General features: G+C 37.5%; 1 protein-coding gene across 11 annotated transcripts in view; it reads right to left on the bottom strand.

Moving 5' to 3' along the window:
- The window catches only part of KCNC2 (potassium voltage-gated channel subfamily C member 2), a 167,661-nt gene extending 153,149 nt beyond the window's left edge, over positions 1-14,512 (bottom strand). For 4 of the 11 annotated variants that reach the window (XM_016125430.2, XM_016125425.2, XM_016125428.2 and 1 more), the window contains exons 1-2: positions 13,712-14,349; positions 11,813-12,509 (exon numbers count right to left, since the gene is read on the bottom strand). In XM_016125430.2, coding sequence (XP_015980916.2) covers positions 11,813-12,490 — 678 coding nt within the window. In that variant the 5' untranslated portion in view covers positions 12,491-12,509; positions 13,712-14,349. Of the gene's footprint in view, positions 1-11,812; positions 12,510-13,711; positions 14,350-14,467 lie in introns of those variants that run through there. The other 7 variants (XM_016125429.2, XM_016125431.2, XM_016125432.2 and 4 more) reach the window with 4 other exon arrangements.
- Between the last annotated feature and the right edge of the window lie 3,175 nt (positions 14,513-17,687).

Raw genomic sequence — 17,687 nt, 5'->3', positions numbered from 1 at the left:
CAATTACAGACCAAAAGAGGAAAGACTCATCAATCATAGGCCCAACAAGAAAAGATGTGCATTAGCTCCCTGAACTCTGGTTTTTTCCTCCCAACTTTCTCCTTTTTCTCCATAAAATAATGTTCTTCTCCCTTGTTTGTTGGACTTGCCCACGGCTTTTGCTACAGCTTGCTTGTCTTGACTTGCAATTATTTGCTGTTCCCAAATAAACTCATTTTTACTGGTAAAATAATTGACTTTGATTTTTAAGGTCAACACATGATAAACTGTAGCCCTCCTGACAAACCTGCACTCATCTTCTCCAGCCTGATTCCTTATTTGAGTAAAAAAAGATTCAGAATGATATTCCCAATTACAAATCTGCATGCTACTGTTCTACTTAAAAGCCTTTAAAAGTTCCCCATTACTACCAGGCGAAGACCAGACCTTCTGAGCTGAGCTTACCAAGCCTTCATTCCAATCTCAACTTCTGTTTCCCGCCACATCTCCCCATCCCTTACACGGTGCTGGAGCTATACTGAATTACTTGCAGTGTCTTACACAGGCCTTTTCTTGCAGAGTGTCTTTTCTTTTTAGAACTTTGTTTTGGCTTTTCCCTCTGTCTAAAATATCTGGCTACCTCCTCTTCATCCTCTGGTACCAACAGTGACATACATGCCCCGGAAGTTTCTTCCAACCTTGGAAAGACTGTTATCCTCCAAAGCACCCTGTGCTTATTTCTGTTGGAGACCTCATGACATTACACTATCATTTCTCTTTATTGTTCTCTTACAGGAGACCACAAACTTCTCAAATGCGGAAAATATGCCTTTACCTTGCCACTTGCAAAACACCTGGTATGTAATACATACATATTAGATATTGTTCTAATTAACCACTATTTATTCATGAGGGATAGAATATTTACAATTTTACAGATAGTTATCCATTATCTATATAAAAAAAAAAAATCTCAGAGAAAGACAAGTTATTTTTTATGAACACTGCTAAATACCAGAATGCTTCCTTACGGTGGCCTATTGCATCTACACTATCCTCCAAAATAACTAATGTTTGTCCTAAGAGATGATGATGATAAAACTGATGTTATAGAATCAGGCACTATGCTAGAGTCTTCGCACAAATATGCTCAGTGCATCCTCAAAACAATTCTTTGAATCAGATAACATTATTACTGCCCCAGTTCAGATGAAAAGAGGAAGGATTAAAAAAAGCAACTTGGTGCAAGTTATACAAGCAAGTGGAAGAGTCAGGATTCAAACTCAGCTCACTGAGTCCAGACCTTCTCATTAATCCACTCCCACCTCAAAACCAACTGTCAGGCAACTACGCAGTCTTTCCACTCTTTGACCCTAAAAATATCTGTAGTTAAAAAAATAATAAATAAATAAATTTTAAAAATAAAAACCTACTTAATTTTATTTTAAACTAGTTTCCAAATTCATCTGCCCATGGAACCCTTTCGAGGTGCAACACATTCTTAACATTTTGAAGAACTGTAGATCTATAAAACTCACTTTGGGAAATATTGGTCTAAACATGATCATTCTCCTAATTCATTGTTAAATTGTATTTGCTTTTGGAGCAGCCACATTAGAGCACTAGCATGTACTGAGCCAGTAGCCAACTACAGCCCTAAAGAGTTCGCCTGATCTGAATCTTATCCAAATCCTCCTGAATTAGAATCTCTGGAGTGGGACCTGGGAATTCAAAATTTTAGTGATCATCTCTTGTTATTCTTAGGCAAATCTAAGTTTCATAACCACTATTTAGAATTAACTAAAATAAGAGTATTCAGTCCTGCCTTGGACTGAGCATCTTACAACTCATCAGGAAATCTCATTTATAAACCCAGAGGTCTCTTTATTCCCAGTTTCAACTCTCCCTACCTTTCAAGCATGATCTCCTGCCTTCTGGTCCATCTATTATCACATATTATATGGCATGGGATTCTCTGTCTAGCCTCCATATTTGCACACTACTCTGCTGACCTTCCCCTTGATGGCTAGAAAACACTTATCTTTTGGAAGGGTAACTAAAATACCATCACTGTATAGGATAGTGGGTCCTAGTCTGTTTCCGCACCATGCCAGTATCTCTGTTATAATGTTTACTGCATTATATTGTAACTATGGACAGTTTTTATTTTCCAACAGAACACAAGTATCTTTAAGTTTGTAAATGCCAAATTTTAACCCTTCTTGCATTCTCAATACTAATCTAGTCCTGGTCAATAGTTAAAGCTCAATAATTGTCAGCTGAGGAATTCAAAAGCATTTAAAATCTTTCTTCTTCATAGCCGATTCTCTTCTATTTTATTTAGCTAAGAGAAAAATATTCTAATGCCTAGTGACAACATGCATCAGTCAGTACAAGCCTTGGTGGAGGAAACACAAAAGGTTGTTGATAAATCTAGCACTGCAGCATTAAGTACTCTGACAACTACACTTTTTTCTAGAAAACAAATGGTATCTAGACACCATCTAAGATAGAGAAATCAGAGATGAAGTAAATTGATGATTGATACATAAATAGAAAAATGAACAGATTTTGGAAACCATCAGCAAATTAAAAAAGAACTGAGGAGCTGATAGCATGCACATGTTACAACTAAAAATTGAGCACTGGATTCACAGTAAACATAGAGGCACTTAACTCTGTTTTTGCTCCAAGACTAATAAATTTAAATGTCATTGAAGCCTCTTGGTACATTAAAATGTTTGATTTCACTAATTTGCTTGAATTCTGTATCTCTAACATTGTACTCTAAATATCACAGCATAGTCAACACCAGTATGAAACTAGGAAGCAATGTTTATCCATCATGATACAAATATGGTAACTGTTCAACTTGATGAACCCACTAGTCATTTTATATGACGGCAAAAGGTCACTCAAGCCTGATAATAAAGTTCCAATAGCTTTAAAAAATAAATAAATGAAAGACTACCTGCTGCTTCAGATTCTGTTTGCACAGAAAAGAGTTAGCTAAGGCTCTATTCTGTCAATTTTCTACTCAAAAACATTTTAATAATTTTCATAATTGTATTCTTATTGTTCACCCCTAGAGAAGTAGAACAATTTAAATGATAAATCAAACTGTAATAACTGTATTATTCTGTTTTTTTAAAATATCAATTTTATTCATTTTATTGAAATTAATAGGTCAAAATAGTGAGGACACTTATTCTTGATAAGAGTACCTTGCTATTTTTTCCAATATAATTATACAATATTTACTTTTAGGAAACAGGATTTTATTCTAAATCAATAAATATGAAAATATTAAAATAAGCAACCTCATATCTGAATTTCTGTTATATAATATGCAAACATAGACACAAATTTTACCTAAGTTCTAAACAATGTCTGGCTCTTTCATCAAAACTAATCTAACTTACTCAACAAATAACTTTATATTGGTCCTAATAGTTTTTACTTAAACAAAATTCATAATCATGTCTAAAATTTAGAATTAATAATATTGTTTGAATATATTGACAATATTACTTAAAATTATCTAATTTTATAAGAAATGTATTTGTCTTTTATCATTTAGTTAACAACTTACAAATTATGAGTAATGTTTAAGAGAATGTCTGGTGAAAAAACATATTTTTATCACTAGGACTCTCTCCAGAGAGACAACTCAAAGGGAAATACCTTTCATTGATGACACTAAATCAGAGAACACTTGCTCAGAATGACTATCTTGACCTTTGCTACAGTTTTTAAAAATGTCAGCAATGTTGTCAGATACATAAAGAATGGCAAAGCTCTAAGATTTGACAGCAAATCCACCAGGGTCTTCAAAAGCCTATGTCTGCATAGGATTTTCTTTAACACATGGAACACTGAGGAAATGTCAGATTACACAGATGTCCTTATCATTATCAACTTTCAAAAGAAGAGATTAGTCGGGTAACTGTAGCAATTACAAAATATTTTTTCTCTGATATTACCAGCAACGTTTTGGCCCAAGTTTGATTCCTGTAAAATGTATCCTCTCAGACACTCCCCAAAATATAATGTTGCTTTACATTTCATCGCAGTACAGTAAACACCAACTTTGGCTAACTACCCATTAAAAAAGGATTCAAGGAAAAGTTTTTCTGTCCTGTATTTACTGAACTCACAACAACATCCAAATTCATTTGCAAATCTTAAGAACAGCTCCAAACACCTTTCACTGCTTTAATTCACCAGTTATTCCTGTGTAAACCCACCCAAACAGCTTAATTACATGTGAGAAGACAATGCTCTGTAAAACATATTAACCATCACCAATAGGTTGAACCAGGATTGCATTAAAAAATTCCAAGGACGATAAATCAAGCAAGAGTAGAAAAACACATTACAAAAGACACACATACACAAGAATAAAGGTGGACATAGACATTATTTCTTAATTATCTAAATCTCTCCTGAAGCCTAATATACATGGCTTGGTTTGGGAGCTAAGGCTTCTGTAGATCTTCTCATGGAGATTGTAAGCTGACGGAAATAAATAGGAGGTTAAGTGCATAGGTGAGTTCATTTTGAGGTTTTAAAGGTGGTAGAACAGTAAGATGTAGAACTGGTAGGAAAAGCATCAATAGAAGGCTGCATCTGGAGAGGGATCTGGATATAAAGTTACAATTTCCTGCTATTGTTGAACAATAGGACCTGGACAAGGGCAGACCTTAACCTAACTATTCTTAACAGGCTCATTGCTTCCCATGAGCTAATATTTGTGCATCTAGTGTTAAACACAGTCCAGACTAGGCAATCAACATTGAATGGGAAAAGTGACAAAAATCAGACCTAAATTCTAGTCCTGCTGCTGTCACTAACTAGCCATAGCTACAAACAAGGCAGCTGTCTTCTCTGTAAAATGAGGCAATTTTGGCAGATGATGGCCAGTTTCCTTCCAATTCTAAGTCTCGCGAACACCAGAAGTCTGTCATCTATATTAGTCACTAATCCTATTCGAAGCATACATATTTTGGATATATATAATACATGTGCATGTACACACACACACTAATGTTCTCAATCAAAACTTTAAGCCATATTCCTACATGTCTCTTCCATTTCTCATCCATATAAAAATTTTATAAACATATTTCCTGAGTATATATCTATGTTATGACAGTGAATATATCTCCTTTTCATGTAAATATCTATATCCTGAAATAGAAAAACTATTTTCTCAAAAGAGAAATGCGGATCACTACATAATACATATATATATATATTTATCTCAAAATATTATTCATTAACGAGTACATTAAAACATAAATTTATAAACTGTGCTAGACAGTATACTATTCTCTATGCTAAATCTAATAGAATGGTTTATGAAAGAGATCAGAACTGAATAATTTGACACTATTTTGTAAATACTTAAATATGTCAAGCATATCTGTAAATCTTCAAGTGAATAAAATTTTCCCTTCTGTACAAGCTAGGGGAAGGGGGAAAAGATGGTGTCTTTGATAAGGCACTTTTCAAATGGAAATAAAAATGAAATTATCTAATCAGTTATCCTTGTAGGTGGATGTATTTACACCTGTACTGAATCTTAGACTTAGGAACGACAGAGCTGATCATCTTTATGGGTTTCATGACAGAGCCACAGCAAAAGATTTCCTGAAATCAATATGTTGTTGAGAGAAAGCTGTTTTCAATGGAAACAGGAAGCTAGGAGCTAACCTGTTTCTATGGTAACAAGAGCAGCAGCTACCCAACAGCTGTAGCAGGGAAAAGGGGCAGAAAGTTATAAATGCAAAACAAAAACAAAAACAAAAATTGATGCTAGCTTACCTTATCAGTGTGATGGTCTTTAGAGTACAGTTAAAATGGGTGCACACATGTTCCTATACTACTCCAACCCCAGGGATCTGTAGCAATAAGTATCCTCATTTTTCTTCCAAACCTCTAAATGGTAGAGCTGGAAAAAAGTTTGGATACTATCTAATTCAATGTGTCTTTCTTCCTTTCTTTCTTTCTTTCTTTCTTTTCTTTCTTTCTTTCTTTCTTTCTTTCTTTCTTTCTTTCTTTCTTTCTTTCTTTCTTTCTTTCTAAGAATAAGGCAAAGGAAATCAAGGCTCAGAAAAATTAAATGACTTCTCCAAGGTCACACAGCCAGTGGTGACATCAGGATTAGAGCATAGGTTTCATGGATCCCAATCCAAGCATTTTTCCATGCTGTTTCCACATAGTCTCTACTCCTGATCTCTTCTCCTCCCTACACCTACATTTTAATCACTTTCTGTGAAAATATTGACTACACAGCATTAAAATTAATCACCACCTTTCAACCTATAAGAGAAGCAAAAAAGCAGTGCTATTCTGTCAAAAAAAAAAAAAAATAATAACTTCACTACTCTTCTCAAAAGAAAAGCCCTTTGTACTTCCAGAAGAATTAAATTAAGTTTATATACTATACTGATGGTCGTTATTTAGACTATGTTGCCACTATGTATTTCTTTTTCGGAGATCTATGTTTATCTTTTAACAGTCTTTTAGTGCTCTTTACTATTTCACTTAGACATATTTTTAAAGGTTGCCATAATAAAAAGGATATACGACTCAGAAGTTCAAAAAAAATATGAGACCCAAAAACTGCATTTACTTTATTTGTAGTAGAAAAAATAACTGGCAATGATATACATTTTCGAATGGGAAAGGCTGGCCTACATTTTTATGTAAACCTACATAGTTCCTTGATTTCAGTTGCTTTGAAAATACGCTTTTTGACATAGAAGAAAAATTTATTTGACTCTCATTGACTTTTGTCAACTTGAGTCTGCAAAATGAGCTCTGAGCAAAATATTACAGAAAAAAATAAAATCAGACTTTATCTGTCCAATGGCATTTACCTTTAATGTACCTAGAGCCCAGCAATGGATCAGGTCATCTAGTTTGTGATCAAATATACCACTGAAAATGCAATTGATTATTGAAGTCATTTGGTTCTTTTAATGATTATTGAATTAAGTGCTCTCTGATCTTATCCAATGGTAGAATATAAGCACAAAGTTAAATGTATTTGTGAACTATAAAATTAGTGGCCTGGAAAGGTCAGAAACTTAGATGCTTATATGGCAAATGCAAACACACCAAACTATTACAGCAGATTCTTTTCAAGGGTCTGAAGGCTGGATTTACATTGTTAATCCGGTTGATCATGAGTTTTAATTAATGTAAAAGGGATGAAGACACCTGACCACACCCCCAAAATCCAGTTGTTTTGTATAAGTGTAGCCTTCAACACATTTTCCAATAATATAGCAAAGGGACAGTCTATAAGTCACTTTGAAATAAGAACAATCAAGATCGAAACAGTCTAACGCTTTCATAATAAAATGAAAACTAATAATACCTTAACACCGTCATTTATAAATGTTTCCTGCATGCATCAGGCAATATTTCAATGTGAGCTTTTTTTAAGGAAAACTTATCTTAAATATCACTAGAATTGTTTATTTTTTTGAATTTTTTAAACTCTAATAGATAATGTCTTTAAGAATTTTTTTTATTTTAACTGAGTGCTGATCTTATTAAAGCAAAGAACTATATCTTCTCCATGCATTTCCAGTTTCTGGTCTGGAGTGACTACATAATCAATAGTCAATGAATAAATATATGTTCTAAAAATTTTAATAATTGACAACATTTTATAAACAAGATATGTTTAACCATTATTTTTTTTAATTGGGGCAATACTTATAAAACAGGAATTAATACATTCTTTTATCTTAATATATGACTCAAGTTGTTCTTACCTATTACATTTTTTTAAATTAAATGTTACATTTATAGCTAGCCACTAATTACTTAGATCATTTTTTTCTTGTTTTTCTTTGTTTTGAGGAGAAAATGGCCCATAAAGAGTAAATTAAATATGTGCAATTCTGAATTTAAATCTAGATATCGAAATTTAAATTTTAGTAGTTTTAAGGACTAAAGTTGTAGAAATAAAATAATTTAAAGTGAATATTTTCATGATTTAAAAAATGATAGATTCACTATCAGAATCCATGTATACAGGATGATCTGCACATAATGGTATACTAGATAAAGGAGAACAAACATGAAATGATCTAGACCCACAGCCAAAAAAAAAAAACAAAAAACAAAACAAAACAACCACATCTTCAGTGTGACTCCATGGCAGTTCTTCTTTTGGTTTTCTTTTCTAAAACTTCCTTTTAAAGTGAAAAATATGGTCTATCAGGTAATCAAAGGTCACGTTGCCAAGGAAGGGCCACACTCTAAAACAGAAACTAATTCAAATGCCTCCCTCCTCCTCCTCCCCAAAACAAATGAAAAGAAGAAAGAGAAACTTATAACTGCTTTCAGCTCTTTAATATTGGAAACAAAATATTTCAAATATTTTGATTCTAATATTTTGCCTTTATACTAATTTGTTTTTTTTTTAACTTCTAACAAATCCAGAAGTTCCATCAAAGAATTTCTTCCTGGTTCCTGTCCACTTACCTATGATATAATGTCTTCAGAGGAAAGCACATAAAAGTTCATTTCCTTCTAAAACTTAGATATTCAATTGAAAATCCACTATGCATAACATTTTCACAGTACATCTACACATCCTTACTTTTCACTATTTGTAAATATCACTCAATAGCATCAACAGAATAATCTCTCCTTTTCTTTCCTGATCTCATTTTCTCCACAAGTTTCCATGACAACTTATTTTTGAATTTTATAAATTTCTATTTTTGAATACTATTCTTAAGGATAAGAATTCATAAGTATAAAATATAAACTTATTTATCAAATTAACAGGAACAATTTAGACCTCTCAAATTTGTATTCACATCATAAATTAAAAAGATAGAGGGTGAAATATCAATCACAACAAAGGCAAAAAGATAATGCTGTAAAATTCAATTAATTATCCAGTTGCTATCACTGTTATTTCAGTCTGTCAGTTCAGACCATAAAAGTTAGAAATAAAGCACATCTATTATATAACTGAGCCAATATCTCAATTTAGGATATAAATGATGAAACAGGTATAACAAATTGAAAAAGGAATTCAGACAGTTAAATTGTTCAAATATATTAATAAAAGATGAACTAATAAAAAAAGAATGTTTATAAAAGTTAAATAATTAACTTCTATTGAGAATGAGACTTATGGCAGTAAGACTATAGTTTAAGCAAACCACTTGATAATAGATTTATGTCTCCTAGAATCATTTCCATGCAAAATATAATTTCATTCAGCAATCTTTCAATGGAATTCTATTTATCGACCTAGTTAGACAATTGTCAGGCCATCATCTGAACTAAAAGTGTTCATATAACACACGAAATCACATTGAAATAAAATGGTAACTTCTGATTACTCTTTTTTTTTTTTAGGTAAACCTAGTAATTTGAAAAAAGAATTTATCTAAAGAAAAGCCCCATAAATATAAGCCAATCTGAAATAGCCTATCAAGGTCAACAAAAAATGGGAAGTTCAAACAGGGTTCATTTAAAGAAGTTAATTTCAATCCTATATTTTTACTCTAATGTGGGGGTGGTTCAGGGTGAAAATTCTACCAGCCAAAGTTCTGAAATACATATATTAAAAAAGTCCCAAATGACCTTACAAAAATAGAATGTGAGTGAATATCTTAGGCCGCATTAACTCTCAAGAGCAGCACAATTTACAGAGATTTCACAAACCAGTCAGTTATAATCAGTGGTTGTGGTAGAAAGGGCCTGGGAAGGATGTCATGAGATCTCCAGCATAATTTTGGCTCCGCTCTTAACTTGCTGTATGACCTTGGCCATCACTTAACATCTGCAGTCTTCATTCTCCTCATCTACAGAATAAAGGGTCTTCACAAGGTGAACTTAAAGACATTTTCCATATCTATGATTCTCAGCTGATTCTGCGGCTAATGGCTCTTTGATCTTGTGTTAATCTCTAACCTGTGTTCTTTCCTCCCCTAAAATGGCTGTAGGCCAAATACTTAATATTGATATAATGAAATCTCAGTAAGATTTTTAAAAAACTATTTTCAAGTTAATGGTCTTCCCTTTGACCAATAATCAATTGAATAAATTTTGATAGTAATAATAAAAACTGAACACTTTCTTATTAAAGTTTTTGCTGTGCAATCTGTCCTACAGTAAAATGTATTATATTATCATGAGGAAAGATAATAAATATCCTTTTTTATAGCACATTACCTAGGGAGAAAAAAGTCACATGATGAGTCTGAAAACAAATTCAGATTATCTTTTTAGCCTCCAAGTGGAAAGAGCACTGGGGCTGGCATTCAGCTGGAATCCAAAAAACCACAATTGTAATGGTCATAAGTCTGAGATTTGATTTAAATAAATATTCAGTTATTTGGGTTTTTTGTTTTTATTTCACGAATCCCAACTCTTGGCAAATTTATAGAATTGTCTTAAAAGGGAGATTTCGGAGCTGATATTATGAACTGTATATTCAAATATGAGAATGCGGACATACTAGAATTTATGTATTCATTTAAATACTAGATCCAGTAGGGTAACAATGCTTTAAATTATCTCCTTCATATTCTATTTCACACTGAAAACAAAATATATACTCTCATACTTCTAAAGTACTATCAGAAGCACATCATCTGACAAGTTAGTAGACAGACAGCTGCACAATATCTCAGATGTGAAGACTTCTAACGAGCAAAGACAGTATTGAGAATGAAGTCAAAGTGAAGCTGGGAGAATAATTCTCATTGTGCCTAGGGGGTATCTTTTCTGGATCACAGAAGCAAAGCAGACATGTGCAATCTTAAAGATTTAACTAAATACAGTACCCTGTTCTCACATATAATTAAAAATCATTCACATACTATATAATTTTTGGTTATTTATATGTCTTTTGTTTCCTTTAAACCAGAGAAACCATTATTGGTTACTTTTATAGTCCATGGGATTTTGAAGGATTCATTGGGAATGTCAAGGACTAAATTTAAGCTGTCACTCAAGCTAGAAACTGAAAAGAAAAATTAAGGATGAGGATCACAATCTAAACAGTAAAATACAGTTTGTTAGAATCTAAATAACCTAGATTTAGAAAATCGAATGAAACTCGAATCGCCAAAGTGACTAATTCACTTTCAACCTATAAAAAAAAAAGGTGAAAAATACACCAGCCCCCAAAATTCAGCATGCAGGTGTGCTCTCTGGTCAACTCACTGGTACAAGCAATCCTAGCATTTTTCTCCCTTGGAAGGAAGGAGCAGGCCCCAAGCAATATACAGAAGATTTTCTTCATAAAATGAACCTCTGGCACACCCTTCCCCATAGGCCAGCCACGTCCATAGATTCCATTTCCCCTGCCTCTGTCCTCAGATTAGACCCCTTGTTGGAGCCACTGCTCTGGCTGAGTCAGATGTCAAAAGGTGATGACCTGAAAGCCCGGAAAGACATAGGAACTAAGGGAAAAGTTGGAACAAAAGTCAACAAAGAAAAAAAAATCAGGATGAAGCGAGATACCAATTTCAGAACAAGGTTCCACACAGACTTGCTGAGAGAAGTCGACATTTGTCCTTTAGGTCCCATCTGCTAAAGTAAACCTGCGTTTGAGTTGAGAACAAGGAGGAAGGTCAGGAGGGGCGGGAGGATGGGAGCCAGAGTCCCTGAGTTTACCTTGCCCTGGATGGGCCTCTAATCTCACGTTAGGGATCCCTGTTCTCCTCTCCCCTCTCTCCTGCTCCCCCATCCCCTCCCCCCCAAAGGCCCTTGATGGAAAACTGTAAGTTGGGGAAGGAGTTGGGAGAAGTTGGAGCAGCAGGGGAGGGGGCGATTCTGGCCTTACCCTGGCGGCTCTGGACGAGTAGGGGTCTTCGAAGAGGGCCCACATGCGGGGCTGCAGCCTCTTCCAGCGGCCAGACTTGCCGTCGGGCACCCCCAAGCCTCCGGCGTCCTCAATGCCCAACCTCTTAGCCGCCAGGTCCTCGTCGTCGCCAGGGTCGCCGCCGATGAGGTCGGGGGTCTCGAAGATGTCGAGTGCCTCTTCGGCGTCGCGGTGCTGCCTGTAGGTCATCCAGCAGCAGGGCTCCACGTCGGTCTCGTCGATGCCCCAGAAGGCCAGCTCCTCCTCGAAGAGCGGCCCGCACACGTCGGCGGGGCAGTGCAGCTTGCCGGTGCGGTAGTAGTTGAGCACATAGGCAAAGACGCCCGGGTGCCGGTCGAAGAAGAACTCGCGGCCGCCCGCGGGGTGGTCGCCGCCGCGGGAACTGCAGTTGCCCGCGCCGCCCTCGAAGCAGCCGCCGGGCCCCGGGGACAGTGGGGGCGGTCGCGGTGACGGCGAGAGCGAGGGGGACGACGGCTGCGGCTTGTCGCCCGCCGCAGTCAGGCAGTCGCCCTGGGGCTCTGAGGCTGCGAGCAGGGCCAGGCGCGTCCCCGGCAGGGTCTTGAGGGTGCTGCGGTAGGTTTCGTGCCGGGTACCCCCGACATTGAGGATCACCCTCTCGTTGTTCTCGATCTTGCCCATCTCTGTGGCTCAGACATGACTGAGGGAGGCGAACACAGCGCCAAGTTAAAGATCTGGATCGTCAGAGCTGTACCGTGACCCCTACCCCCACTCTCAGCCCCAAAGTCCCGAGATGCAGGGTTGGCAAATAGGCAAGGGGCAAACGACTTTCCCAGGGGGAATCGGAGCCCAGCCCGTCGCTGCCTAAAGCCTCACACCTTTCCCAGGTTTCCAGAGAACCGAGGAGGTAGCAGTCCACGTCTTCCTTGACCTTCCATGACACCTTCTCCCCTGCCTCACACCTTCCTCCCTTTGCTCAGATCTCCCTTCCTTCATCTTTTCACCCTCACCCTCCCTTCCCTCAGTTCTTTCTCTAGTCTGACCTGCTCCCAGCTCCTAATCCTCCTCGCCACCCCCCAACCCAAGCTCTGATCTCTCCCTCCTAAACCCTCTTTCTCCCCCTCCCTTGCCCCATTCACTGCCCTTGTCCTGATCTTTCTAACACTCTCCTAAACTCTCTCCTCCTCTTCTAGCCAGGAGGCAATTCCCTTAGGGGGGAGTTCTCTCCTCTGTGCGACTGGGCGGTATTGCGAGAGAGCCCCCGGAACTCGGCCGAGAGCCCGCATTGCACGCGTACCCTCGGTCAACTCCGGGCAGCCCGCTGCTCCTTGGCACTCAGGGCATGCCCTCTGAGCGACCTGTTCTCAGTTCACCGCGACTCTCCCTCACGGACCAGGCAAAAGACAATGCATAAGTCAGAGCAAAATATCTCCCTGCTGTTGCCTTTCACCAAGGGGACCTCTGACCAATTTCCTGATCCAATTTCCTTTTCACATTGTTGTTGTTGCTAATTATTATTATTACTCGGGAAAGGAAAAGACTAACTAGGATCCATTTTTGAGAATAAAAGTGACAAATGCATCCCACCCTATCCTCCCCCCTTTTCCAAGAAAAAACAAACCCCTCGGGGATGAGGGGTGGGGGTTGCTTTCTAGGAGGGGCGAGGCCCCGGGAAAAAGCTGCTGAAGGCACACCCCCTGGATCCCGGAGCTGGAAGTCCTGGCTGACGGCGTTTGCATTTCCAGTCTCCCAGCTACCTCTCCCCAAGGGTTCAAAAAAAAAAAAAAAAAAAAAAATCACCTCCACATTATTATTACGGAACAGAGTTGGGGGGGGGGGGGGATGCGGGGTCAATATGCCCTTCCCAGCAAACCATCCACTTTCGCTCCCGCCCCCAGATACCTTAACGAGACCGAGACAAAAGTGGTTTTGCTTTGGTTTCCGCGTGGACGAGGTTCTCCGGACAGCTGGACTGGGTCCTGGCACCCAGTCGAGCCGCCCATCTCCAATGAGAAACTACTTGTTGGCGTTTTCCGGGTTCAGGCGGTTGGGCGGCTTCTCCGGGAGCTGAGGTGGCGGAGACGGTCCCCTCCCGCCGCCGGCCGCGCTCCCTGCCTTCATTCTGCGAGCGGCGGGCTCGCCCGGCGCCAACCTCGGCGCCCAGAGTCACCATCGCGTGGGGCTGGGCAAACCATGGAGCTCGGGGCGGGTCCAGCCGGCGCTTCGCGACCCCGCCGCAAGCCGACCGTGGCTGGAGCGGAGCTGGCCCGAGAGGTCAGAAAAGCTCACCCTCTTGAAGGTGAAGTCACCCTCCTCCGATTCCGATCTTCAGATTTTGTTTCTCCCCCCAAAGCAGCCGCTGCTGGAGCTGCCCCTTCCACACCACTCGCCATCAACCACCGCCGTCAGAGCATAGAGCTCGGGAAAGGGTGGGTAGGTGGGTGGGTCTGGGGAAGCTATGTGTACCAACCAGGCTCATCTATTTTTCTTTGCTGAAGCTCTTATCTTCACCCTCTGGAGCTTCTGCCTGCCTTATTTACACCCCACTCTCCACACCCTTTTTCTTCCCGCTGCCCCACCCCTCCCAACAAGTGAGAGAGAGAATCTAAGACCAATTGCTTTGCTTAATGACAGCTGATGGAAGAGAGGTCTACTTACAGGTTACAAGTGAGCCTTGTTTCTCATGTCTTATACATGGCTCTGGTTGCTCTTTTCAGTCAAATGTGGGTCTCCAGGCACTACATCATGGTTATATAAAACAAGTTTTAAAAGTTTATTCCGGGAACATAAATGCTTTAGAAAGCGAAAATTGAGTTTTCTTTATCAGAAGTGAAAAAGACAAGGTATGGATATCTAAGCATCAAAGCAATGATCTAATTAGCAAGTTTCTTCCTTTCTTAAATTTGTATTGTGCCTTGTGTTAGTTTTCTGGGGCTGCCATAACAAAACACCACAAACTGTATTGTTTGTAGCAGAAATATATGATCTCACAGTTCTGGAGGCTAGAAGTTTGAAATTAAGGTGTCTGGATTGATTCCTTCTGAGAGCTGTGAGGAATAGACCTATTCCAGCCCTTTTTCCTTGGCTTGTAGATGACCATCATTTCTCTGTGTCTCTTCACATCATTTTCTCTTTATGCACACTGTCTCTGTGTCCAAATTTCCCCATTATATAAAAACACTAGACATAATGGTTAAGGCCCAATTTAATGACTTCATTTTAACTCGATGATTCTGTAAAGACCCATCTCCAAAAAAGGTCACATTCTAAGGTCCTAGAGGTTAGCACTTCAACATCCCTCTTTTCTGGTGAGGCAGTGGAAAGTTGGGAGGGTAGGTGACAATTCAACTCATATCAGAGCTCATTACCAAATACAATGTGTATTTCTGTGTCTGGGTGTATATTTTTAGAAAGGGAGAGAGGGAGGAGGAGCACCTATTTGTGAGAGAGGAGCACCTATTTCACAAATATATTTTGATAGGTTTGAAGTCCACAGAGTAGGTAAAACACCAAGTTGTATATAAGAAGAAAACTCTTTGCAAAACAGAAATGATATTGATACTATGATCTGAAAAGAGCAAGAGTTATGAACTACTAATAAGAAAGTTTGAGCAATATAGAAGACTGCAAGGCGGGGAGTTAAATATAAACCATTCATTAAAAAAAAAAACACCTATTTGTTCTGATGGTAAATAATTAAAGTGAAGAACTAAAAGGTTTTAAAAAGGTCATTGATATCTAGGAAACCAATGTAAGAAAATATGGTATCTATACATTTATAAGAAATTTACTGAAAATATGAGAGTAAATGTGTAATAATACCCTAAAGAGCAGCTTCGTTAACATATAAATTTGCTGTAAGAACACATGCAAAAAAATGTAAAGCTAAATGAGGGAGTGACTCTAGTTTTGCACTCTCAATAATCACCAAGGCATTTCTAAAAATAATAATAATAGTTCATTTCAATTGCCAGAAAATTTACAAAGAAAAATTGTATTTAAATTCTAATATGCGTGCTCATGTTGTCTAAATGGTTCATTATATAGTTTAATGTTAAAAATTCAATAGGGAGAGAAATGCATATGATTTGCTTTAAACTGGATATAGTAAGTGTAGTAACAGAAGCATTTATAATAATAGATAACATTTACTGAGATCTTACTATGTGCAAAATGCTACATAAATTACCCCTTTTAATTTAAATGGAGGAAATATTCATATTAAATTACAAGACTTCTAGAGAGATAACTCACACAGATGGCAGGACCAATAATAAAAACCTTCAATTTGATAGTATTAAAATTATATTATTAGGGATTTATAGAGAAACCAAAAATAATGGGGAAAGAAATACAAAGAATTCATGGAGGGGCGAGGGGGATGAGAAAAAGATGTAATAAATCAGTTTGAATCTAAACTTATATAAGCTATCTAGAAATAATCACATTAACAAGAGGATCATCTTTTAGAAGAATTCAGACTTTTCTTATGATTCATAGAGGATTAGATGTGAAATTAGAGAACATGTCAGATAAATTGGAAAATAAAAATGTGAGAGATAAAAGGATGAGATTGCATATCACTGGAGAATTGATTAAGCAATGAAGAAATACAGTCTCTTTTATTTATTTATTTATTTATTTATTTATTTATTTATTTATTTATTTTTCTGATCAATATAAGAGGGGAAGATCCTAAGACAAATATCCAACCTTAATTATATAAGACAGGAAAGAACAGAAAACCCCTGTAGCTAACTCTGCTGATCCTGTAAAAGACAAAAGTAAAAAGAAAGTAAATCTTTGAAAGAGCAATGGAATATTGAAGAGGAAAACAACTGTTGTGGTTTTCTTTGTTGGTCTGTGTGGAGCAAAGATTTAAAAGACCCTATGGACATTTCCCCTTGAAGGAAAGCAGGTGAAATGCTACTTCCTTTATATCCTTGAGTCGGCATCACAGAAGGCTACAGAAACTTAGCACTACATCACCACCAGAAATGTGGATTGATCTCATGAAGCCGCATTGTAAATGTCAGAATGACATACTTGTTAGTTTAACATTTGAACAAAAACTCTTTTAAAGTCCAGTATAATAAAGATTTTAAAAATATTCTTCACTTTCAAAAAGCAATATATTTATAAGACAAAATTACTCTACAGTAGTTTAAAAAATGGCCATAATTTCTCATCCCCCCCTATTATATGACCCTTTATAAAGTGACTTTGCATCGTCTCTCCACCAAGTCTTTCTCCAGCCCGAGACTCTCTACTGGCTGTGTAACTTGCTTTGGCCAATAGAATAAAGTGAAGTGATATTATACAAGTTCAAATTCTGGACTTTAAAAGGTCTTGTGTGCTTCTGCTTTCTCTCTTTCTTGGAAGACTCCCCTAGAGAGAATAAGCCTTAGCTGCCCTGCTTGATGATGAAACCTCTCTCTCTCTCCCTCTCTGAGGATTAAATGACATAAAGCCAATAAAACACTTAAGGATGTTTCTGCCACATTTTAGGCATCTACTGATAGTAACTTTTATTGTCAAATGGGAAAAAAAAATAACCTCTAACCTCCAAATCGCAGTTAATTGCAGAAGCAGGATTGTAACCCATATCCTCTGATGGCAATCCTGACTTCTATCTGTTATTCCATACTGCCTTGAACAAAGGTCAAAACTATTTCAAATATTGGATATTCCATAGGGATGTAATAGAACCAAAACTCTAGAAATCTTATAATAAGTCTGCACTCTTCTCAAATTATTTTAATTAAAAAATGTATGTATTTACCATCTTTTAATGACCATTTTATACATTTTATACTACCCAAAGTAGTTACTTGTGACCATTATAAGATAGATGTACATATGAAGAATTCATGGATTA

The sequence above is a fragment of the Rousettus aegyptiacus genome, unplaced genomic scaffold, assembly GCF_014176215.1.
Source record: "Rousettus aegyptiacus isolate mRouAeg1 unplaced genomic scaffold, mRouAeg1.p scaffold_m13_p_2, whole genome shotgun sequence".
Classification (NCBI taxonomy): domain Eukaryota; kingdom Metazoa; phylum Chordata; class Mammalia; order Chiroptera; family Pteropodidae; genus Rousettus; species Rousettus aegyptiacus.
The sequence above is the reverse complement of the archived record's forward strand: the minus strand, read 5'-3'. Positions and strand labels throughout refer to the sequence as shown.